This window comes from Caretta caretta, chromosome 2, assembly GCF_965140235.1.
Source record: "Caretta caretta isolate rCarCar2 chromosome 2, rCarCar1.hap1, whole genome shotgun sequence".
Lineage (NCBI taxonomy): Eukaryota > Metazoa > Chordata > Testudines > Cheloniidae > Caretta > Caretta caretta.
In genome coordinates this window covers 232,686,731-232,709,724 of record NC_134207.1, presented here as the reverse complement: position 1 = coordinate 232,709,724, position 22,994 = coordinate 232,686,731, and the positions used below count along the sequence as shown (strand labels likewise).

At 37.8% G+C, this 22,994-nt stretch overlaps 1 protein-coding gene across 12 annotated transcripts in view; it reads left to right on the top strand.

Annotated features, from left to right (window-relative positions):
* The window catches only part of NEBL (nebulette), a 411,963-nt gene that overhangs the window by 358,327 nt on the left and 30,642 nt on the right, over positions 1-22,994 (top strand). For 5 of the 12 annotated variants that reach the window (XM_075125905.1, XM_075125902.1, XM_075125903.1 and 2 more), the window contains 7 exons: positions 138-230; positions 630-723; positions 3,285-3,376; positions 5,961-6,065; positions 7,107-7,278; positions 11,281-11,373; positions 13,674-13,817. In XM_075125905.1, the coding sequence (XP_074982006.1) occupies positions 138-230; positions 630-723; positions 3,285-3,376; positions 5,961-6,065; positions 7,107-7,278; positions 11,281-11,373; positions 13,674-13,817 (793 nt within the window). Of the gene's footprint in view, positions 1-137; positions 231-629; positions 724-3,284; positions 3,377-5,960; positions 6,066-7,106; positions 7,279-11,280; positions 11,374-13,387; positions 13,635-13,673; positions 13,818-22,994 lie in introns of those variants that run through there. The other 7 variants (XM_075125907.1, XM_075125908.1, XM_075125901.1 and 4 more) reach the window with 7 other exon arrangements.

Genomic DNA, 22,994 nt, shown 5'->3' with positions numbered 1-22,994 from the left:
TTGGAGTTCCAATATGTAATATGGCTATGTAAGGTCTAATTGTGCATTACCCATAGGAGAAGGATTACAAAATGTTTGTTGGGCTTTTCTAGGTCTCCTTTAAGTTAGTAACTATTTTTTAAATATCCATTGTTCAGATAAAATACAAAGAAGAAATGAAGCATGCCACAGCAATTTCGGATCCCCCAGAAATAAGGAGAGTTAAGGAAAACCAGAAGAATATTAGCAATGTGCGACCCTTATTCATTACTTTCATTATACTGTATTTTCTCTGTTTTATTGAATGTCTTGGTTCTAAGTGAATAAATCCATGATGTTTGCATTAATTCTACTTTGTCAAAAAGACTATTTAACGATTTAACTATATAATCTTCTCTCAGTGTTGAGCTTTGATTAACGTTAATGGGAATTACCTACTCATATCAAAATAACATCATACACTTGATATGTGAATTTGAGAATTTGCAAAATGATCAGGATTAAGTACCATTTGGATAGAAGTGTGTGTTCATTGATTAATGATATTTTCTAGTAAATTGCTTTACATTATTCTTTAATTTCTATTAACAGAGCACAATACTTTTGTTACTTGGAGCTCTCTGTATAATTTCTAATACCCTGTTTACCAGGTTCAGTACAAAGAGCAGCGTTGCAAAGCTACACCGGTGACTGTCACCCCTGAGATGGAAAGAGTCAAGAAGAATCAAGAAATTGTCAGCTTGGGAAGTTGCTTTAATTTTTAATTTAATTTAATTTTTTCCCTCACATAATCATCTGATCTATAGATTTCTACAAAACAATTAAGTGTGGACTCCAATTAATCCCTCCTTTGTCCTCCTTCCTCCCCCTCAAAAAGCTGCCCCAAACTGGTATCCAATGACAAAAAAGACCACCTCAAAATTCTACTGCTGGGCAGAAAGATGCGTAAAGCAGGGCATTTAGTTAGCATACTTCACCATCCTCACATTCCTGAAGCACTGTTTTCATCCTTTCTGATCTGCCTTCAAAGACAAGCTGGCCACCCTGCTCAGCTGGACTCCCAAAGGGAGTGTGACATAACGGAGCTGCTCATGCAGTGGGATTCCCACCCAGAGATTTTGAGGGTTAGAGCCAACTAAATCAAAGGTGACTGCAGCAAAGGCAATGAGGAAATGTGAGTGTGTTTGGCTCCAATTTCCCTCCATTTATACCATTAGCCAAAGTATCCATCCTCACCTTCTAGAAGTTAGCTGATTTCATAGATTCATAGATTTTAAGACCAGAAGGGACTGTTTTGATCCTCTGGTCTGACCTCCTGCATAACACAAGACAAAGAACCTCACACAGGTATTTCTGCATCAAGCCCATAACTTCTCTTTGATCATATCTTTGATCATCAGGGCATATCTTTTAGTCAGGCAACCAGTCTTCAGTTAAAGATTTCAAGTGACAGAAAATCCACCACATCCATATATAAATTGTTGTTATATATATGGTTAGTAGCTCTCTCTGTTAAAAATCTGTGCCTTATTTCTAGTCTGAATGTATCTAGCTTCATCTTCCAACCATTAGATCTTCTTATACTTTTTTCTACTAGATTAAAGAGCTGTCATCAGAAATATCTTCCCTGTGTGTAGGTACTTGTAGCCTATGATCAAGTCACTTCTAACCTTTTCTTGGATAAACTAAATAGATTTATCTTCTTTAGTCTCTTGCTATTATTTTTTGATTTCCAATCATTCTTGTAGCACTTTTCTGAACCCTTTTCAGGTTTTCAACATCCTTTTTGAAGTGTGATCACCAGATATAGTATTTTACTAATGCTGTATACAGAAGTAAACTGCCTTCCTAATCCAACTTGATTTCCCCCTACTTATATATCTAAGGATCAATGCCATTTCATTATGGCATTGCTCTAGGTGCTCATGTTCAGCTGGTTATCTATCATGACCCCTATGTCATTTTTAGAATACCTGCTTTCCAATTTACAGCTCCCCCATCTGGAACACTCTTTGTTCCTAGATGTATGACCATGTATTTGGTTGTGTTAAAATGAACATTATTCAAATTAGATCTTACCAAATGATCCAGGTCAGTCTGTACAACTGACTTGTCCACATCATTGTTCACCATTCCACCATTTTGTGTGTAATATGCAGATTTAATCAGTAATGATTTTATATTTTCTTCCAGATCTTTGGTAATAAAAGTATTGAACAGCTTTGGGCCAAGAACAGGTTCCCTAAGGACCACAGTAGAAACATCCCCATTGGATGATGAATCCCCATTTACAATTATTTTTTGCGATTTCTCTGTTAATCGGTTTTTAATTCATTTAATATAGGCTACATTGATTTTGTATAGTGCTAATATTTTTTATCAGAATGTCATCTAGGACTAAATCACATACCTTACAGAAGTATAAGTATATTATATCAAAACAGTTACCTTTATCAACCAAATCTGTGATCTCATCAAAAAATAATAAGTTTGTTTGGCAAACCTGTTTTCTATAAATCCATGCTGATTGGCATTAATTATTCTACCAAGTTTTAATTCTTTACTGATTGTGTTGCACATCATCTTCACCATGATTTTGCCCAGGGTTGATATCAGGCTAACTAGCCTATAGTTTCTCAGGTCACCCTGTTTGCCCCTTTTGCACATTGGTACACCACTGAACATGCATGAGTTTAATGCATTACCTTTAGATGTGTACTTACTTTAATTAAAAAAATGCAACATGCATTTAAATAGACGTGTGATTTTGACAATTGATTTAAATTCTCTGTTCCCTTGTGCTCTCTGTCATACTCCCCTGTGTACTCCATAACCCCTGGATAATCAGCAATGGAAATAGTGAATACAATTTGGAACATGGATGTATCCTTTATGTGATCTATGGGTTCGTTGGTTTGGGTTTTTTTTATACAGTGGGTGCCATTAAAATCTTGACAATTACCACTTGCTCTAATTGAATGTTCTGCAGTATTTGTGGTATGCCCCATTCTAAGTGGAGGGAGTACCATAAATACGGTAAACTTTAGTATGGTAAATGCCAAGTTATTAATTGGTGTACAGAGTGTTTCTGTGTGTATGTACACACAAGTACATAAATAATAAAAATCCATAGGAAGAATTCAAGGTTATTTTTCAAGAATCAAGTTTTATAAGCCTTAATAAATTTCAAATGCAGTTTATCCTTTGATTTGTTTCCCGGATGATCTTTTAAATCATGTTTTAATGTAATGTAACATCATTTTATTGAAATTGTATATACCATTTTTATTATGTGAAATAATAGGTTCACTATAAAGGGCAGCCTGCCAAAGCTACTTCTGTGAGTGTCACTCCTGAGATGGAGAGAGTCAAGAAGAATCAAGACAATATCAGCTCGGCAAGTTGTTTGAATCTTTTTGCTGTTTATTTTCATAACAATGGTATGCTTTTCAATTTAGATTTGATGTGATAAATGCATCCCATTGCATCATTCGTTTGAAGGTGAATTCTTAATCTTTGAAAATATATACTGCACGTACCACCAGGGGCAACAAAATTACCCATGCTTCCCATAATTACTATTACACAAAACGTAAGTGGATATCTGGGGCAGTGCTATACAAGGAGAAAGTTGTCCTATGTCAATCTGAATTCTGTTTGAGTAATCTTAGTCTCTTGTTACCAAGCTTCAGAAGTAAACTTAGTCATAGAATCTCAGGGTTAGAAGGGACCTCAGGAGGTCATCTAGTCCAACCCCCTGTTCAAAGCAGGACCAGTCCCCAATTTTTGCCTTAGATCCCTAAATGGCCCCCACAGGGATTGAACTCACAATCCTGGGTTTAGCAGGCCAATGCTCAGACCACTGAGCTATCCGTTCCCCAAGGGTAAAGAAAAAAAAGAATGAGAATTCTAAACTCAGTGCAAGTTCAGCTTTTTGTGATTCAAACCATGGAAACTTGAACATGGGTTTCTGTTCCATGTTGCATTGTGTTGTGCTTTGTCCATATCAGAGATGACTGGTCCAAAAGGGATCCTATTGCCTTAATATCAATGAGTAAGGCTGTATATTTGTCTTGAATTTCATGATTCATTATGTTCAAGTTTTTTTGTTTCTGTTTTTAACTGGCCATTAACTTTTTTATCATTATGAAGTTTTCTAAGTGTTTGAGAGAACAGATGAATGAGTAAACATTTGAATAAACTTTAGATGAGGCTATTAGAGAGCAGGGAATTAGCCAAAGTGGCATAGAGACAGAAACAACCAGTCAGGCAACTTGCAGGGAACAAGGCAACAAGCACCAGAACACAAGGGGTGAAATCCTGGCCCCAAAGACATCAGTGGCAGAACTCTAATTAACTTCACGGATGTCAGGATTTCATCTAGAGCAGGTATTGGACAAGAGGTGATAGTAAAGAACATCCTAAAACTTAGATAGTGTTTATCGGAGAAAGAGTAAAGGAGGTTGGGTCTGTCAGAGAGACTACGTAAGAGGCAAAGGAACAATAACTGTTGATCCAAGTGTCCACAAGATGCCCTTAAAATGTAAGAACAAATGTAATTTAGATACCTGGTTCTGAAATATTTAATTTCTTTATCACAAAAATGTACTCGTGAGTTTTAATTATTTTTATCATTATTCCTGCAAACTAAGATATTTTTACAAAGACTTCCCCAAAATTGCCTTGTTAAATGCTCAGCCATACTAATGAGCAGTGGCTCAGAGATGTAATGAAATGCACTGGCAGTAATTATATGATGCAAGATAAATATGTTGGTATCAAGAAAGACAGTTACACTTCAAATTTTTATTGTATACTTGTTAAAGCACATTTATTTAAAAAAACCATGGCGTAATAAATCTTTGGAGACTATGCTGTAGTTTATACTGTGGATTGCTCAAGGATTATTAAACAGACATAAAATACTAAATTCATTTATCTGCTGAATAGTTGGGCTTATATTTTATTATCCTCTCAGTATAAAAGCATATTATAATAGATTTGTACACATGCTTTGAGAGGAGATACCTTTGAGTGTAAGTGCATGGATATATCTAACATGATATATATTTGCGTGCAATCTGCATGTTATGGTTCAGAAATGAAGACTAAGATGAGTGTGTCCATTAGTGAAAGTACTCCAGTCTACTGGAATGACACAGAAGTCTATGCTAATTGACTCCCTCTTTCCAACTAGAAACAGTTACATTTGCTGTATTAAAAACTTGACAATTGCTATTTGCAAGTAATTAATGTTACTGTGGTATCCCTGGCATTCAGTATGCTATGTATATAGAATACCACAGCAATATTAATTAGGCACAAGGTAACATTGTAGATAGTAATGGCGACTGATGCACACGCAACACATAGGGCATAAATGCTCATTCTCTAAATGTACCAAGATGATCCTCAGATGTGTTGCAGCCATTTTGCACCTGCACGTCTGGCAAAGTCTGGGCATAGAACTGGCATATGCAGCCCCGAGAGGATCTCCTGAATATAAGGGGATCAATTCTCTGGTTCTTACACCATGCTCTATCCCTGCTGGAGGAAAGATATAGGAATTATCTCGGGAAGATCTGGTAGTTCAGTCTCCATATTCAGTTCTGAGCACAAACGCTAATACTTTTAAGAGAGCCAGTTATGATGGTATTTTTTGTAATGTTCACTTTGACTAGTAAGAAGTTAGTCATGACCTATTTCACATATGCCACTGAACAGTCAAGAAGTTTGACTTTCAGGCACTACTGACTTTTTGAATGAGTGGCCAATGGAATGAATGTGTCCATTTGCCATTTCAAGTCCCCTGCTCTATCTGCAGGCTAGATTTAAAAAACAAACAAACAACAGCTGTGAAAGAGGAGGGAATGGAAAAAGTATAAAATGATTTGGAAATGCCATTATTGTGAGGCTTCATATTTGCTGTGTCTTTCAATGTAAATGAATGCTTCATGCGTACTGTCGTTGCTGTTTTGCAGGTCAAGTACAGCAGTGATCAGAAGCAGATGAAAGGTAGACCTAGTGTGATTCTTGACACACCTGAGCTAAGGCATGTCAGAAAAACACAAAACAACATCTCAATGGTAGGGTACATTCTTCAAATAACTAGACTATACTAAGGAATGACACTTGACTGTACATTGGCGTTTACCCGTCATTAATCTAGGTAACTAATTAAACACTGTACTAAAGTATGGAAACTGTTTTCTCTTATGCCATTCAAGGGAGAGAGGGGTTGCTAACTGCATATGAATGTAATGAATATTGTCAAAATACTAATAAATGGCTTTCTAACAGTTGATTGTCTGGCTTTTAAAAAAAAAATTCAGGCTGTTCCTCACTGTTTGAGCATCCCACAGTTTGACTGGATTAGGTGACACACACCACTTTGTGCCTGTGCATGTTCCTGGATTGTGTGTGACTTGAGTCTTGAAATTAATTGTGTTGAGTGTGTGTGTGTGTATGTGTGTATATACATATTAAAAACATCACTGATTAATAGTCTTTTTAAAAAATAAAATAATGCATAATCGGGGATACTGCCTTTATAACACTTACTCATATCAGTTTTGTTCCAAGGGTTGGTATGTAATATTTTTTCTACTCTTCTGTCCCTTTTTGGAAAGCAGGCTGCATAGGAACAGCTTAATTGCCCATAATTTCTATCTTTATACAACCAACTGGTGCTTAACAAGAAAAGTCAGAGGAGGGAGTATATCTTTTATATAAAACTGTGCATGTCAGCAAAATTCCTAATGAATTAAATTACTTTTTAAAAGATCCTTAAGAACTCTGTCCTAATATCACAGGGATGTTTGCATGGTTAGATATATCGGTCAGCATCATTGCGTGAAGACGCTCAGGAGCTTGAGTTAATGCATGATGGAAAGAGTAGTGCTGTTTTTTTTTTAAATGGTAACAAGTATGTAATGAAAGCATATCAAGGAGATGGACTGGACCACCAGTCAGGTCTTTTCCATCTCTTGTTTCTATGATATTATTATGGTGCAAAAATCAAGGAATAAAATTGCTCATTATGAAATAGTGCTTGCTAATTTTAGCGTAATTCAGATGGGTTAATATCAGTCACTGCTGGGGGTAAAAACATTCCTATTCTTTTCCAGGTGAAATATCATGAAGATTTTGAGAAGACAAAGGGCAGAGGTTTTACACCAGTGGTGGATGATCCTGTGACAGAACGGGTGAGAAAAAACACCCAGGTTGTGAGTGATGCTGCATATAAGGGAGTGCATCCACATATAGTTGAAATGGATAGAAGACCAGGAATAATTGTTGGTAAGTTGTTAAATAATGTTGCTGTCCAGAGATCTGTGTGAAGATAAAAGGCTCTGCTTCTCCTTCTCCTTATAACCAAGAAAAATATCCCCTTTTTTCATTTTACTTGCCTCCCATTGTGATGATGGTGTTAAATATCATTAGCTTACCTTATTAGTCACTATACACTCTTCCTCAATTCATTATTTTGTGAGTTTTTTTTCTTTTAAATTAAAATTAAGGGTCAGAATTGGGGTTTCAGAGAATAATTGTCAGGCAGAATGGGTAATTGTAATCAACCTTATCAGCTTCAAAGTAATGAGAACATTAAGTAATCAAATGTTAAAATGAAAAACTAGATACTAGCTTTACAAAGCCATAAGAAGAGGAAAATTGCAGAGTAATATAAAAGGTATTCTAATCACTACATCTAACTACAAAGAGTAAATTATTATATTTGAGACTTTATCATATTTAATGCAAATAAATAATCCAGTAGAAAACTGCTATTGACAGTCTGCTGTAGGTTAGCCCTGAGAGAATTCAGCTTCACCCTTGGAACGCATGGGGAGGCAGTCATTTGTTTTAAGGTATAAATTCTATTTTTTTATTTAGAAGTAGAACCACCTCTCCTATGAATTCAAATAGTAGTCAATGCTTTCATTCCTAGTCTGCATTTTCCAGTGTGAAACTTGTACTGAAGTATCAGTACAATGGCAGCTTCTAATTAAATCATTAATATTATGCAAAAAGAAAAGGAGTACTTGTCACACCTTAGAAACTAAAGTGAGCTGTAGCTCACAAAAGCTTATGCTCAAATAAATTGGTTAGTCTCTAAGGTGCCACAAGTACTCCTCTTCTTTTTGCGAATACAGACTAACACGGCTGCTACTCTGAAACCTATTAATATTATGAAGATCTGAAACAGTAAGGTATTTCTAGAAGCTGGAGGGATATGTTCTCATTTGCTACCTAACTTTGTAAGATGCTATAAATAGTCAATGCAGTTTTTCTTTAACTTGAACATTGATGTAACTGGCATCACTGTTCAAGAGAGATCTAGGGCTACAGTGTTCTTCAGTTTGAATAAATGTGTATCCCTCTAACGCAATGGTTCTCCAAGATTTAAATTCTGCAGATCAGTTCATAAGGAAAGGACCCCCTTCATCAATCACCTCCCCTCCCTACCTATAATGTCTTGGGAATGCTGCATAAGAGTGGTACACTTGGTCCTAGCATTTTGCACTATTCTGACAACATCTCATTCTCTGGCTTGCCAGTAGCTCTTCAGGTAGGCCACAGCTCAAGAACAGCTGCTCTAAAGGATTGTTCAGGTTAAGGCCATAAGTGGTCAGAGAGAAGGAAATGGACACAGTAGCTCTCTGGGCCATAACATTTTGAAGTTTTAAGTTCAGCTGGGCTCTCTGAATTTTCATATCAACTAATATTTGCTCAAACTGAAAAAAGAAAATCTAAATCCTAAAAGTTAGCAAAAATATAATGAGAAAGGGGAAGAGAACCTTGCTTTATTCATTTTTCTCTTTCTGGTTATCCTATTTTCTCATCTGCTCTGCCTGGCACAAATACAGGCCACAAGAATCCCCAAGATGTTCATTCTAGAGACTTCTTTACCTAATAACAAGGGTAATTTATGATAGAATTGAATGGAGACTAAGAAGACATGGCCTTCTATCATAGAGAATTTTATAACGGGGAGTGACAGAGCTCTACTCAGTGGAAGATAGCTTTCCAGACTGAGAAGGCCTTGCACATCCTGGTACTAGGGCAACACAACCTAGTCAGAGGAATCATTGACCTGCCATGGAGACCCCAAAGCCAGAACAACCACCTGACTTCCAAACCTAGAAGCAAGGTAGTCAGCTAGGAGTAGAAGAGCTCACACATACGTGTGGTTCAAAACATCTTATTCAGCACATGTTTTAAAACCCAGCCAGTGCTGCATTGTAAACTTTATTTTTGTTTTGTGTATGTGTAATTCACTTATGCAACCATGAGTATGACAGAAGGGCTCAGTGGCATGTACTCCAGTCACTCATAACTGAGCTCATCTCTCAGAACATAAACTTCCCCGCTTATAAATAACTTATTGTGAAAAAGTTAGCACTTCTGTACGATTTGTCAAGTAGAAGTCCTTTAATAAAAGAAAAAATAAAGAAACACATCTTTTTTTTCAAAAAGTGAAAGCAAAAAACAACAATTATTTAACAGAAATAGCCCATGACAAACTTGAGAGCTTTACATTTACTAATATTTCAGTTAATGTCTTTCTCAAGTGACCTGCAATCATATAGACTCGCTTAAACAGAATCAAAGAACTCCTTCTTCAGGGGATGTCCTTGGCACCTGGAAAAGATTGCAGGGTCAAAGAAGATACCAGCCATGACTCTCTTTAAGTTAACCCTAACTGATAAATGTTCATTCAGGTAGGGAGTAACACTTCCTTATTAGAACCTATTTGGTGGGCTCTCTAAGTGTAATCAGTGGGGCCCTAACAACTTTTTCCAGTGCCTGAACAATGCCAAAATTAACAACTCTGCTCTAGAAATTCCTAGAAATCTAGGAATTTTATGTTACGCATAATAGGACAGTCCAAAACCATTGAAATAAATGGGCTATTTCACAGCCCCAGCCACCAAATTCTGATCTGTCTATGGACTGGTGAAGTAAAGGGGGTCTTTGCAGCTCATATAGGTAAACACCCAACAACAATATTTTCAGTTGGAAAGAGGCCACAATGAAGCTGAAGTGCCCCAGCTGATGAAGTGAGTTGCAAGGTTCTTGTTCTATATACATTGTTGCAGACTACACAGGAGCACAAAATCAATGTAATAATTAAATGGTTTGTATACTGAAGTCCTTACGTAGTTTTCATGTTTTTTATTTAGAAATGCACAGTAAAGTGTGAAAAATAGGGGACTCACCAATTCACTTCCTCCTTCAAGCCTGTTTGTGCTTTACATAGATGTTCAAATTGTCATTGCTAGGGCTAAATGACCGTACATTGGCTTTCCATTCATCTTGTCTGCAGGAGCTAGTACTACGCTAGAACGCAAGGCTGTAGCAGATAACACGTAGCGCACACAATGAATCCAGCCCCAGGCTGTGGACCTTGTTTTTTTGGCTGTGCCTGCTCTTGCTGTGACACCAGTTGCAGGGATCTGGCATAAGCAATCCAATAAAACACTTGGGATGCCACATATTTGGGGTCCCCAGGGACTGCTTCACCTACCGACTTATACATTAGCCTGATTCCACTCCCCAACAGCAACAGGGCCAAATTCATTTAGTCTCATCCAGCATATTGGGATCCACTAGATCCTGCAGATGGCTTGTCTAGCAAGAAGACATGAATGAATGAATGTACAATTTGCCTTTTTCTCTGTTATCTGATAGATCCATGTTTTACTTGGTCACACTTAGTATCAAGATTTGATTTTTGAAATGATTAGTAGATTCGATAAGCATGTTACAGCCACAAGCAGTACATTTTACAGATTGGGGTAAGCCTATCGACAGAAGGTTTTATAGATGGTTATATATACATGATTATAAGCAACCTTTTGATCTGTGGAACTCTATAACTATTGAGTAGTCATTTAGTAAAACAGCTTTTAATCATTTTAATCTTTCATACATTGTTTATAAATGAAGTCTTCATATAAAATGTAACCTTTTAATCTGTAGACCTCTATTCTAAGCTATCCAATAAAGGGTGGTGAACTGCAAAGTTTGTAATGATTTCTGTATAGAATTTTGAGGAAAAGCCTTATGGTTATAATTGTTACTAAATTAATAAGTTGTGGTCCAGCAGTGCTTTGGGATAATATGGGGTAAGATGTGGCCTGTGCCCTAAGAAACAAATGCTTTCTTGTCTAGGAATGTCTAGATCTTTCCATTAATGTCTAGATCAAGGCAATCCCTGTCATTTTAAAACTTCTTGTTCTCATGCTTTTATTTCCTTCACTTCTTGTCTGTCTTATCATTTCTTTCTTTTGGGAAAAGACCTCAAAGTCTGGCGCACAGATCCTGGCTCCATCTTCGACATTGATCCTCTGGAAGACAGTATTCAGTCTAGGAGTCTGCGTATACTTTCTGGTATTGCTTCTATCTTGAGTTTTCCCCAAATCCGCTTTTTAATGAAGCTGTTGTATCAATTTTTCAGGTCAATATGACAGCCATATGTTGTATTTTTTCATTTTACAACCATTCTACTTTTAAAATGAGTGTATTAAAGGAAATTATAACTATATTCTCACACACAACTAAGAAACAGTGAAGGCATTTATCTTAAACTAGAATTACTGTTTTCAGTTACAGTTAAAACCATAGTAAGTCCAATAGTAGTGAAGTCTCTTGTCCTGATTTCCAGATAACTGGATTTCACTAAAACTTCAAAGATACAGGAGGATTTGATTCATAAAATAAATTTCATGGTCTTGTGCAGTTTTTGTTTATGGGTTACAATGTATTATATTTGCTTGCACCCGTCATTTGTTTATTTACAGAAGCACCTGCAATGTTCTTTATGCTTTCCAAACATTCAAGAAAGGCCAGTCTCTGCTCTTAGGTAGCGCACAATCTGAGGATAGACAGATAAGTAGACAGAGGTTAGGGGAAAGGGGAAAAAACAGGCAACAAATATTATGGCCTGAGTTCCATTATTGCCTTGTTTTCTACTAGTGGTAGGGGCTTAAAGAGCGTTTTGAATTTGATTAAAAAGTATTTCCACTCACCTTAATAAAGAAAGCAGGGGCGGTCAAGAGTGTGTTTTTGTTTGTTTTTTTTTTTAAAAGAAGAACTTAAGCTGATTTGCAGACAGTTTATTAACAATAATTCACATTTAGTGATGGAAAACAACTGGCAGTTTTGCCATTGACTTCAGCAGGACTGAGATTTCACCCTTGGTCTTTTGAGCTCTTAAGCTTGGAATTCTTTAAATATTAAAAATGTATTTAAAATAGATTCTTCCAAGTGTAAAACTGGTTAAAATTATCTTTCTTTGCTATTTTTATGTTTTTATTTTTTCAAAATACCTAACCATAAAGATCCTAAAACACCATATTAGAGGCTAAGGAGACCTAATCTAAAGCCCATTACAGCCACTGGAAACATTCCAGTTGTCTTTAGTAGGCTTTGAGTCAGGTCCTAGTAGCTGGCCAGATTTCTTGTTTGAATCCAAACCAGTTTTACAATGCAGTTTACCAGGAGACTGTCGATGAAGTATAAGCACATTTTATAAGCATCCTCGACATTTTCATAAGCTTCCTTCATGCCCTACAGCCACACTATTTGAAATCTTTAAATTTCTTCTTTAAAAATATACATAAAATTAAAATACAGTGGTGACTACTGACGTGTCAGGATGCTAAACTCCTAACCTATACAGTGAGCTAGACTATATTTATCTTGCTGTGAAAAAAAAAGATGGCCATTTTAGCGGACACTTCTGTTTCCAAATTGATGTTGTATGAAAATTACAAAAGAAAATGTGTTATTAGGCAGAGAGACTATAAGGCAAGTTAAAGGCTAGAACAAAATTATCTTGACTGAGTTATAAATCCCAGAAAATCATTTTTTTTATGGGAAACATTTATGGAAACTTAATTATAGTAATAGAAATAATCATCATGTCAGCTGATCACATATGAGTTATAGAGAATAAAGGCAAATGCAGCCACCTTTTGTTGCATTCACTACCCTAGTAAAAAATAGAAATTTTGGTTAGAAATTATTTATCTCACCAAATTTCTTGCTCTCTTTCACATCAATCTTCCTCAAAGTTTTCCACATTTGGGGGGAAAAAACTGATATTTCCAAACAGTACTTTCTCCACCCTCTCTCCTTCCATCTGGGGCTAAGTAATTAAAGGACTGAAAATCAATATAAATTGTCTAGAATCACTTGTATATTGAGTCTATAAAAAGAATAGCATTTTATGGAGTTTGTGCTTGAATAAGTTTGAATATCAGGCCTTTTCCCATGTGATTTAAAGCCATGTTTTTTTCCAACAATGATCCAATTTAAAAGCAAATGCGCCCGTTTTTTTTTTAATCTGAGAGACTTTTGTATATATCAGGGGTGGAATAATGCCTTTATTTTTCAATTGCAGCTTTTTTCCATCTTTCTTCTCTGCTCCATTTTTCAGCCTGTTTTTTCCTAGGATCTCTGCACCTGGGCCTCCTTTCTGCACCTTCTTTGTACCATTTGAGGCAGGATACAAACCAGTCAAGTCCTAGTCAAACTTTTTTGAACCAGTGATGTTCCAAATGAATGTGCAAATGAAGAAAGTTCACCTTCAAGCTGTTGTTACATAAATCATTTGCTGTGTTTGTTTTGTTCTGTTTTGCTCTTCTGTCAGCTAACTGTTTACTGCAGTATTCTTTTCCCCTTTGTAGAAAAAGCAAGGCGTTATAATAAACAGCATTTCCATTCCACCAGTACTTTTGGCATGAGTTTGGGAGATGAAAAGTCAGATGGTTCTGAGACAAACCCTAGCCTTTCTTACTGCAGTGAATTAACAAGGCCATCTGATGAAGGAGGTATCCATGGAGTCCCACTTTTCCCCCCACTAATAACATTGTCACACTGTGTTCAAATCTCACAGGCCAATATTAACTGAATGAACCTTATTTATGCATGAAACATTAGACCCGTGTGAGCTTTTGAAATACTTGCACTGAACTTGGTCCATGGGGAGGCACAAGAAGCTTTTCAAGCTTCCATACTTATTTGCATGCCATCTTTCTATTCCCCACCTCATCACCTTTGGGAATTGAACTGTAATAATCTGAAAGCTTGAGTAACTGCCATTTGCCATAATGAAATGAAGACTCCTTTTGTTCTAACAAAACTCATCCAACTGGTTTTCTCTCTTTTTGAATAATGGGAGTGCACAGTGTAAATGAGAAAATATGCAACTTAACTAAGCAGCTTGAACCTACCTGTGATTTCCAATGAGCAAATCAGCCTTATAATAACAGTTGAGGGTCTTAGTGACCGGATCTCACCATTACCATAGTAAATATCTGTATGTGGTAGGCTCTTTTTTGATACCATGAAAGGAAAAGAAGAAAGACTGAGACCTTTCTTAGATAAGAAACCTTTCCTGGGCTCTCATATGCTATAGATCTGAAAATAAGATATTCAGAAACTACATTTAGAAACTAGGATTGTAATCTGATATTTTTCTACTGTACAGTTTTGTATCAGAATATTGTGGAAAAGTTGTTTTCATTAGTACAAACTCATACCACAAATATAAATACCTTTGCTGATGGATCATATGGTATACAGGGTTGTAAAATAAATAGAAGATCTCTGAGAATGATTTTTTGGATCTTTAAAAAGTTTAATGTGAATTGTCTGTACCTAGTGTCACTTTCTGTTCTATTCTCAATTTGCCATATGAAAAGACTTGCTTATCAGAACATACTGATACCTTGGCTTCGTGCTTCTGCCAGCAATTTTGCCTTTTTGAGGAAATATACATAACTTTGTTCAGAGAAGGTACTTTCATAGATTCATAGATTCATAGATATTTAGGCCAGAAGGGACCATTATGATCATCTAGTCTGACCTCCTGCACAATGCAGGCCACAGAATTTCACCCACCACTCCTAAAAAAGACCTCACATCTATATCTGTGCTATTGAAGTCCCCAAATTGTAGTTTGAAGACCTCAAGGAGCAGAGAATCCTCCAGCAAGTGACCCGTGCCCCATGCTACAGAGGAAGGCGAAAAACCTCCAGGGCCTTCCAATCTGCCCTGGAGGAAAATTCCTTCCCGACCCCAAATATGGCGATCAGCTAAACCCTGAGCATATGGGCAAGATTCATCAGCCAGATACTACAGAAAATTCCTTCCCGGGTAACTTGGATCTTACCCCATCTAAAAACCCATCACAGGCCATTGGGCCTATTTACCATGAATATTTAATTACCAAAACCATGTTATCCCATCATACCATCTCCTCCATAAACTTATCGAGTTTAATCTTAAAGCAAGATAGATCTTTTGCCCCCACTACTTCCCTCGGAAGGCTATTCCAAAACTTCACTCCTCTGATGGTTAGAAACCTTCGTCTAATTTCTAATCTAAATTTCCTAGTGGCCAGTTTATATCCATTTGTTCTTGTGTCCACATTGGTACTGAGTTTAAATAATTCCTCTCCCTCTCTGGTGTTTATCCCTCTGATATATTTATAGAGAGCAATCATATCTCCCCTCAACCTTCTTTTAGTTAGGCTAAACAAGCCAAGCTCCCTGAGTCTCCTTTCATAAGACAAATTTTCCATTCCTCGGATCATCCTAGTAGCCCTTCTCTGTACCTGTTCCAGTTTGAATTCATCCTTCTTAAACATGGGAGACCAGAACTGCACACAGTATTCCAGGTGAGGTCTCACCAGTGCCTTATATAATGGTACTAAAACCTCCTTATCCCTACTGGAAATACCTCTCCTGATGCATCCCAAGATGACATTAGCTTTTTTCACAGCCATATCACATTGGCAGCTCATAGTCATCCTATGATCAACCAATACTCCAAGGTCCTTTTCCTCCTCCGTTACTTCTAGTTGATGCGTCCCTAGCTTATAACTAAAATTCTTGTTATTAATCCCTAAATGCATGACCTTACACTTCTCACTATTAAATTTCATCCTATTCCTATTACTCCAGTTTACAAGGTCATCCAGATCCTCCTGTAGGGTATCCCTGTCCTTCTCTAAATTAGCAATACCTCCCAGCTTTGTATCATCTGCAAACTTTATTAGCACATTCCCACTTTTTGTGCCCAGGTCAGTAATAAAAAGATTAAATAAGATTGGTCCCAAAACCGATCCTTGAGGAACTCCACTGGTAACCTCCCTCCAACTTGACAGTTCACCTTTCAGTAGGACCCTTTCTTGTTGTTTGCATGGAATTCTACCACAAAATAAGTGTGAAATGTATATTATTCCATTTGCTCACTTTCTGTCAACATTAGATATAGGCCAGAAGCAAAATACTGGTTCTTGAACTTTGAGAATTTTGGATCATGATCCAAATTTTGTGGGTCAGACCCATCTCCAATTAAACTGCAGTGTGTATTAGACTCTATTTGTGCATTTTAAAAGTTTAAAAACAATATGTTCTAGAATTTAAAAATTTGTAGAATGGTAGAGACAGCCAATATTAACTTTGAAAAATATGGGCATTAAAAAATGAAAGTTGTTTTAAATATCTTTTAAAACTTATAGGATGTTAATATAGAGGTACTGCCACCAATTCATAATTTAGGATTCTTTGTTTTAATTTAGTATTAGAAGGGTACCAGCATTTTAATTGTAAACTGCAGAAGGCACACTTAGAGCCTGACACCTTTTAGTGCAGTACATTACAGTATTGTTGTCATAGTGCCTAGAGCTCTCAACTAAGATCAGAGCCCTATTATGCTAGGGGCTGTACGTATATGTAGTAAGTGATAGTCCTGCCCACAATGGCTAGACAAGGCAGACTAAGGATGGGAGAAGGAAAATAGTGTTATCTCCTATGTTCAGATGGGGGACTGGGGCTCAGAGAGATAAGTTGACTTGTCTGAGGTCACACAGGAAGTCAGTGAAAACTGGGAACTGAGCCCTTATCTCCTGAATCTCAGGCTGAGAATAGTAAGTAGGGTGTGTATCTTATTGGTTGCTTTGCTATTAACATTCTTTGTTTCTGTGTCTATTTCAAAATTCATTGTTATCATAGAATCATAGAAATACAGGACTTAAATGGATCTTGATAGGTCATCAGTCCTCTGCACTGAGTCAGGACTAAATATTATCTAGACCATCCCTGACAGGTGTTTGTCTAACCTGTTCTTAAAAACCTCCAATGACTGAGATTCTATAACCACCTGATGTTATTTGTTCCAGTGCTTTACTACCTTTACAGTTAGGAAGTTTTTCCTAACGTCTAAATCTCCTTTGCTGCAATTTAAGGACATTACTACTTTCCTATCCTCAGTGGCTAAGGAGAATGATTTGTCACCCTCCTCTTTATAACAACCTTTTACATCCTTAAAGACTGTTATCATGTCCCCCTTCAGTCTTCTCTTCTGCTGACTAACCAAACCCAATTTCTTCAGTCTTAGAATAGAAGTCATGGAATATCAGGATCATTTAGTCCAACCCCCTGCTCAAAGCAGGACCAATCCCCAATTTTTGCCCCAGATCCCTAAATGGCCCCTTCACAGATTGAACTCACAACCCTGGGTTTAGCAGGCCAATGCTCAAACCACTGAGCTATCCCTCCCGTTTCCTCATAGGTCATGTTTTCTATACCTGTAATCATTTTTGTTGCTTTCCCCTGGACTTTCTCCAATTTGTCCACAGCTTTCTTGAAGTGTGATGCCCAGAACTGGACACAATTCTTCAATTTAAGTCTTTTGCAACAATATTGCATTATTGACTCATATTTAGCTGGTGATTCACTATTACCCCCCATATCCTTTTCTGCAGTACTTAGAATCATAGAATATCAGGGTTGGAAGGGACCTCAGGAGGTCATCTAGTCCAACCCCCTGCTCAAAGCAGGACTAATCCCCAATTTTTGCCCCAGATCCCTAAATGGCCCCCTCAAGGATTGAACTCACAACTCTGGCTTTAGCAGGCTAATGCTCAAACCACTGAGCTATCCCTCCCTCTCTTCCTATGCAGTCATTTCCCATTTTGTATTGGTGCAATTTATTATTTGTGCCTAAGTGTAATAATTTGCTTTTGTCCATATCTCATTTCAAGCTGTTTATTTCAGAACATTTCTTCAGTTTGTCAAGATCATTTTGAATTCTAATTCTGTCCTTCAAAGCACTTACAACCCCTTCCAGTTTGGTATCATCTGCAAACTTTATAAGTGTACTCTCTATGCCATTATCCAAACCGTTTATGAAGATATTGACTAGACCCAGACCCACAACAGATTCCTGCTGGACCCCACTCAGTATGCCCTTCCTGCTTGATTGTGAACCATTGATAACTACTCTCTGAGTACGCTTTTCCAACCAGTCATGTGCCCACTTTGTTAGTTAATCTAGGCTGTATTTCTCTACTCTGCTTATGAAAAGGTCATGTAAGACAGTATCAGAAGTCTTACTAACGTCGAGCTATATTACGTCTTCGGCTTCCCTCCATCAACTAGGCTTGTTACCCTGTCAAAGAAACATATTAGGTTGGTTTGACATGATTTTGTTCTTGAAAAATCCACATTGACTGTTACTTATCACCTTATCATCATCTAGGTGCTTACAAATTGATTATTTTTCCTTCATTATCTTTCTGGGTACCAAAGTTAAGCTGACTGGTCTGCAATTCCCTTGGTTGTCCTTATTCCCGTTTTTTAATAGATACATATTTGCCCTTTGTGTAGTCCTCTGGGATCTCTCCCATCCTCCAGGAGTTCTCAGAGATAATCACTAATGGCTCACAGATCTGTTGAGCCAGGATGAGGGGCCAGGACTCGATGAGGATGTGTTGAGAAGGACCCTGTTAAGATCAATGTATTGTAGTAAGGTATTTTTACCCCTTTTGACCTGAGTGGTTAGCCAGTATTCGGGATCTTTCAGATTGTTTCCATTTGGGGGATACACCGATGCCTGAGGCAGGTATTTCTTTGATGCAGTCCTGTTTGTTTTCAAAGAATGTATGTAAAATTCTGTGTCCCTGAACAGAGTATGAAACAAACAATAGGAGACAGTGTCTTTTTTCACTATTCCAAGCCTCTTTCCACCCAACAGCTGACTCCTTAATTTTTTTTCTCAAAATCATGCTATGAAAGCTTCCTTGCTGCCTTCTCTGGTGTTTCTTCCCCTTCTCCGTCACACACATGGCTCCATCAAACAACACCCAGTCCCATGCATTTACATTCAGACCCCAGGGAAGACTCCTCTGACCACAAGATTGAACTCCTCCAGGCTTGCATGTGGTCTGTGTTTTGAGTAGCGGCTCTTATTGTTTCATCTATCTATACCACACAGGAGCTTAATTGCTTTTTTATGTTTGTCCTGCATGAAGGGCTGCTGTTACACCCACTAACTTCAATGAGGTTTCACTCAACCCCCAGCGTAACAATATGTTGGGTTTATACAGTCTGAAATTAAAAATCAGTGTTAAAAGAAAAAATAATTTGTCAGAGTCAAAGAAACCTTTCTACCCAGTCCTGACCTTCCTGCTGCCTCCTTCATATAGTGATTCTCCAGGACATCTTTGCTTGGAAATCTTAGAGGGATGCCAGGAGCTCCACTCTTCTTGCCAATTACAATCCAAATATTTATTGAGCTGCTTGATAGCTTTCCCTTAAGGGGCATTGGGAACTTCCCTTTTCTTAAGGGATGGAGAGTGCAGGGGCCATTCGGCTTCCCTTGCTGTCGTCAGCTCACATTTTCCTCTTCAGTGTGCTGAGAAGTAGTGCTAAGTGAATTACCGCTACTTTTCTCATTATTGTGGTTACTGTGGATATCAGTTGTCTTCACTAGTATATGACATGTCTTTTCGATTTGGTTTTAAGGCTGTTATATTTGTCTGGTTTCTTTGTCACAGAACCAGGCATGTTGCAGCTTTTGTGCAGGCATCTTTAAACTGTGGCTCAATCTCAGGGAGGGATGAATTCAGTAATTCCACAAGACAATGATGCATGTAGATGGACTGCCGAGGTTTGGCCAAAAATGCTCTAGATCTCTCTACAAGGGAAGAGCATGCTGGCTTGTGGTCTGAGCCAGCATTCTGTATCTGGGTGGGCAGGAGACGACGTAGTTGGTAATATTTTCAGGAATACCTAAGTGACATGGATGCTTCAGGCCCATTTTCAAAAGTGATTTAGTCTCCTAAATCACTTTCAGAAATGGGACTTAAGCACCTGTGTCACTTAGGGGCTTCCAGAAATGTTACTTTGTGGCCATGAATTAGAGTAGATTCAAAGAGTGGCCTGTGGTTGGGAGTGGCCTAATCGGTTGCAGCCACCATTTGCTGCAAGAACTGCATGGCATCTGTATACCACTCTGTCAACATATAAGGGCTGTAAAGCCTGTAAATGAACTGCAAGCTGCCAAGGGAGAATTCTCCCTACATCACCCTCTTTTGTAAGCCTGGGCATAAGGGGGTGGCGCTGAGGTAATCAGGAATTGGAGTAGCCATAATGCCCTCACTCCAGCACGTAGGCACCTGGGACAGTAACTTACATTTCAGCAACTACAACAGCCCAGAATATGAGCAGAACAAAGATGCCTTCAAACTACATTTGGCTCCTCTCTCTGTAGCACAGAATCTGGTTTTATGTTTCTTCCCCTAACTGTTCCATTAATTATTGTTTTATTTATTAATCTCACACAAAAACTTGGTAAGATTAAGTTAAAGTTGCAGGCATGTGTCAGTGATTTGTGTGTGTATTTCCCTTTAAAACCATTAGTTATAGTAAACAAAGTATAACATATCCAGGAAATTCTGAGTTGGATTAAAATTACAAGTAATCTAAACCTTTTAGAGTATGGAAGTTCAGAGTTGAGATAGGGAGACTACAGCTGCCTTCACTTATGAGATTCTCCCCCCACCCCCAGCACCTGGAACAAATTATGCATTAGAATAAATTATTATTAAAAAAATAATCCAGGCTCTTTCATGATGGGCCAGAAAGTGACCATAGAAGCCCATGTGATAGTATTACAAAGTGCTAGTATACTCAGCTATCAGAAGACGTACAGTTTTAGTCATGGTGGTGCTACTACCGTGATATTCCCATTATTTTGATCACTTCCATTTTGTATCACCCATTTGTGCCACTGAGCTTGAAATTGGAGAATCTGCTGCTCTTGTGTTTCAAATTAGAAAATCCAAACCCCCACCATAGGAAGAGTTAAATAGTCATGATTCACTGCTACTATCTCTCTTTCAGTTCTTGTTTCATTCAGTAGTTTGGGCATCCACATTTTGTTTTCTTTATAGTTCAGAGAGTCTTTTCCTTAAGGTTCTTCCTCCTCTATTGTAGTTATCTTTTATGGAAGTTTCCTTCCATCTTGTTTTGATCCCGAAATGTTTTCATTTCACTTTCCAATATTCTTTTGCGTCTTTCAGTTTTTATTTTAATTATCTTCCAATTTACTATATCTCAGTGGGGCTTTCATTTCAGCTCTCGTTTTGTTCTGATGTACTGTCTTTTTTTATTTAAATCAGCAGGATTTTTTTTAAAACTTTACCCAGTTTTGTTTTGATTCTGAAGATTCTTCTGTAAAATGATCTTAGTTGCCATCTGGTATTGGATTCATTTAATTCATATCATAATGCCACTATATAAATCCATGGTATGCCCACTCCTTGAATACTGCATGCAGTTCTGGTCACCGCATCTCAAAAAAGATATTAGAATCGGAAAAAGTACAGAGAATGACAATAAAAATGATTAGGGTTATGGAAGAGCTTCCATATGAGGAAAGATATTTGCCCTGTTCTATTCATTCTCTCTGAAGCATCTGGCACTGGTCACTGTTGGAAGACAGGATACTGGGATCAATGGACCATTGGTCTGAACCTGTATGGCCATTCTTACTTTAATGTATTTTGTTCCAATATACTGTCTTTTGTTGTTAAACTCTTCCTGGTTGGTTTCCTCCTATTGTTATCCTTACATTCATTCATCTTTTTATTTCCTCTCTGCCTTTCAGGTTTTCATTGTCATGCTCATGCATATTGTACATTTTCCACACACACGCACAAACACACACTTTTCTCAGAATGTCTGCAACCTGAGCCAGAATCGTCACTTTATTTTAAGTTTTCTTTTAATTTGTGAGTAAGAGGAAGGTAATAAAGTGGGTGTCAAATCCATTCTGTCATTTGGATAAGATGGTTGGACTTAGTATTGTTACATATTGGAAAAAAATAGGTAGGTTGATGTTTTAGTTTTTTCTAATTCAGCCTTATGTTGTCTTCAGACCTTTACAGAGGTCTTTGTCCAGGAAAAAGCAAAGACAGCTGGTGACCCAAAAAAGCTTAGGCCAGGACTCACAGGTGAATGAAACACTAATACTGAAATGAATTTTAAGCAGGAAGCACACATTTATTGCCTTTTAATTTTAATGGGAATACCAAACATTTACGTAGGTCCAATGCCGCATTAAATGACCTCATGCCAAATAAACAATATTCAGGGTTGAGCCCTTCAACCCAACCCCTGCAATTCAGCCAACTCCAAATCCTCTCATCCTCCCACTGCAAAGAGGAATGAGGGTACACATGTGTACCTCAGTTTGCACAGACTTAACATTTCCCCTTCTGCATCCAGGCTATCAGGGTCCACCAGCCATCTCCTGGGGTTCTCACTCATGTTTATCCCAATACTGGTGATCAGCATCTTGGAAACATCTTAAACTGGACCTCCATGATAGGGCAGAGAGGGGGGCAGCTACTGCAGAATAATGGGTCTCAGGGCACAAAACAGTGACAGACAGCAAAGGGGATGGAGGTTTTGGAGGGAGAATCAGCCCTCCCTTTCCCCTTCATACCAGCCTAACTAATGGGCAACATGGTAAGGCAGAGACATCTCTCCTCCTGTACTGCTCCCCATCCCTTCCAGACATGATCTCTACATGTGTTTTAGGTGAGGGTGAGACTCCAGAGCACCTTAACCTGCAGCCTTCCCTTCCTGCCCACCTTCTCCAGGACTCCAGGAGCTATCTATCCTCCACTTTACTAAGATTGGAGTGCATTGCAG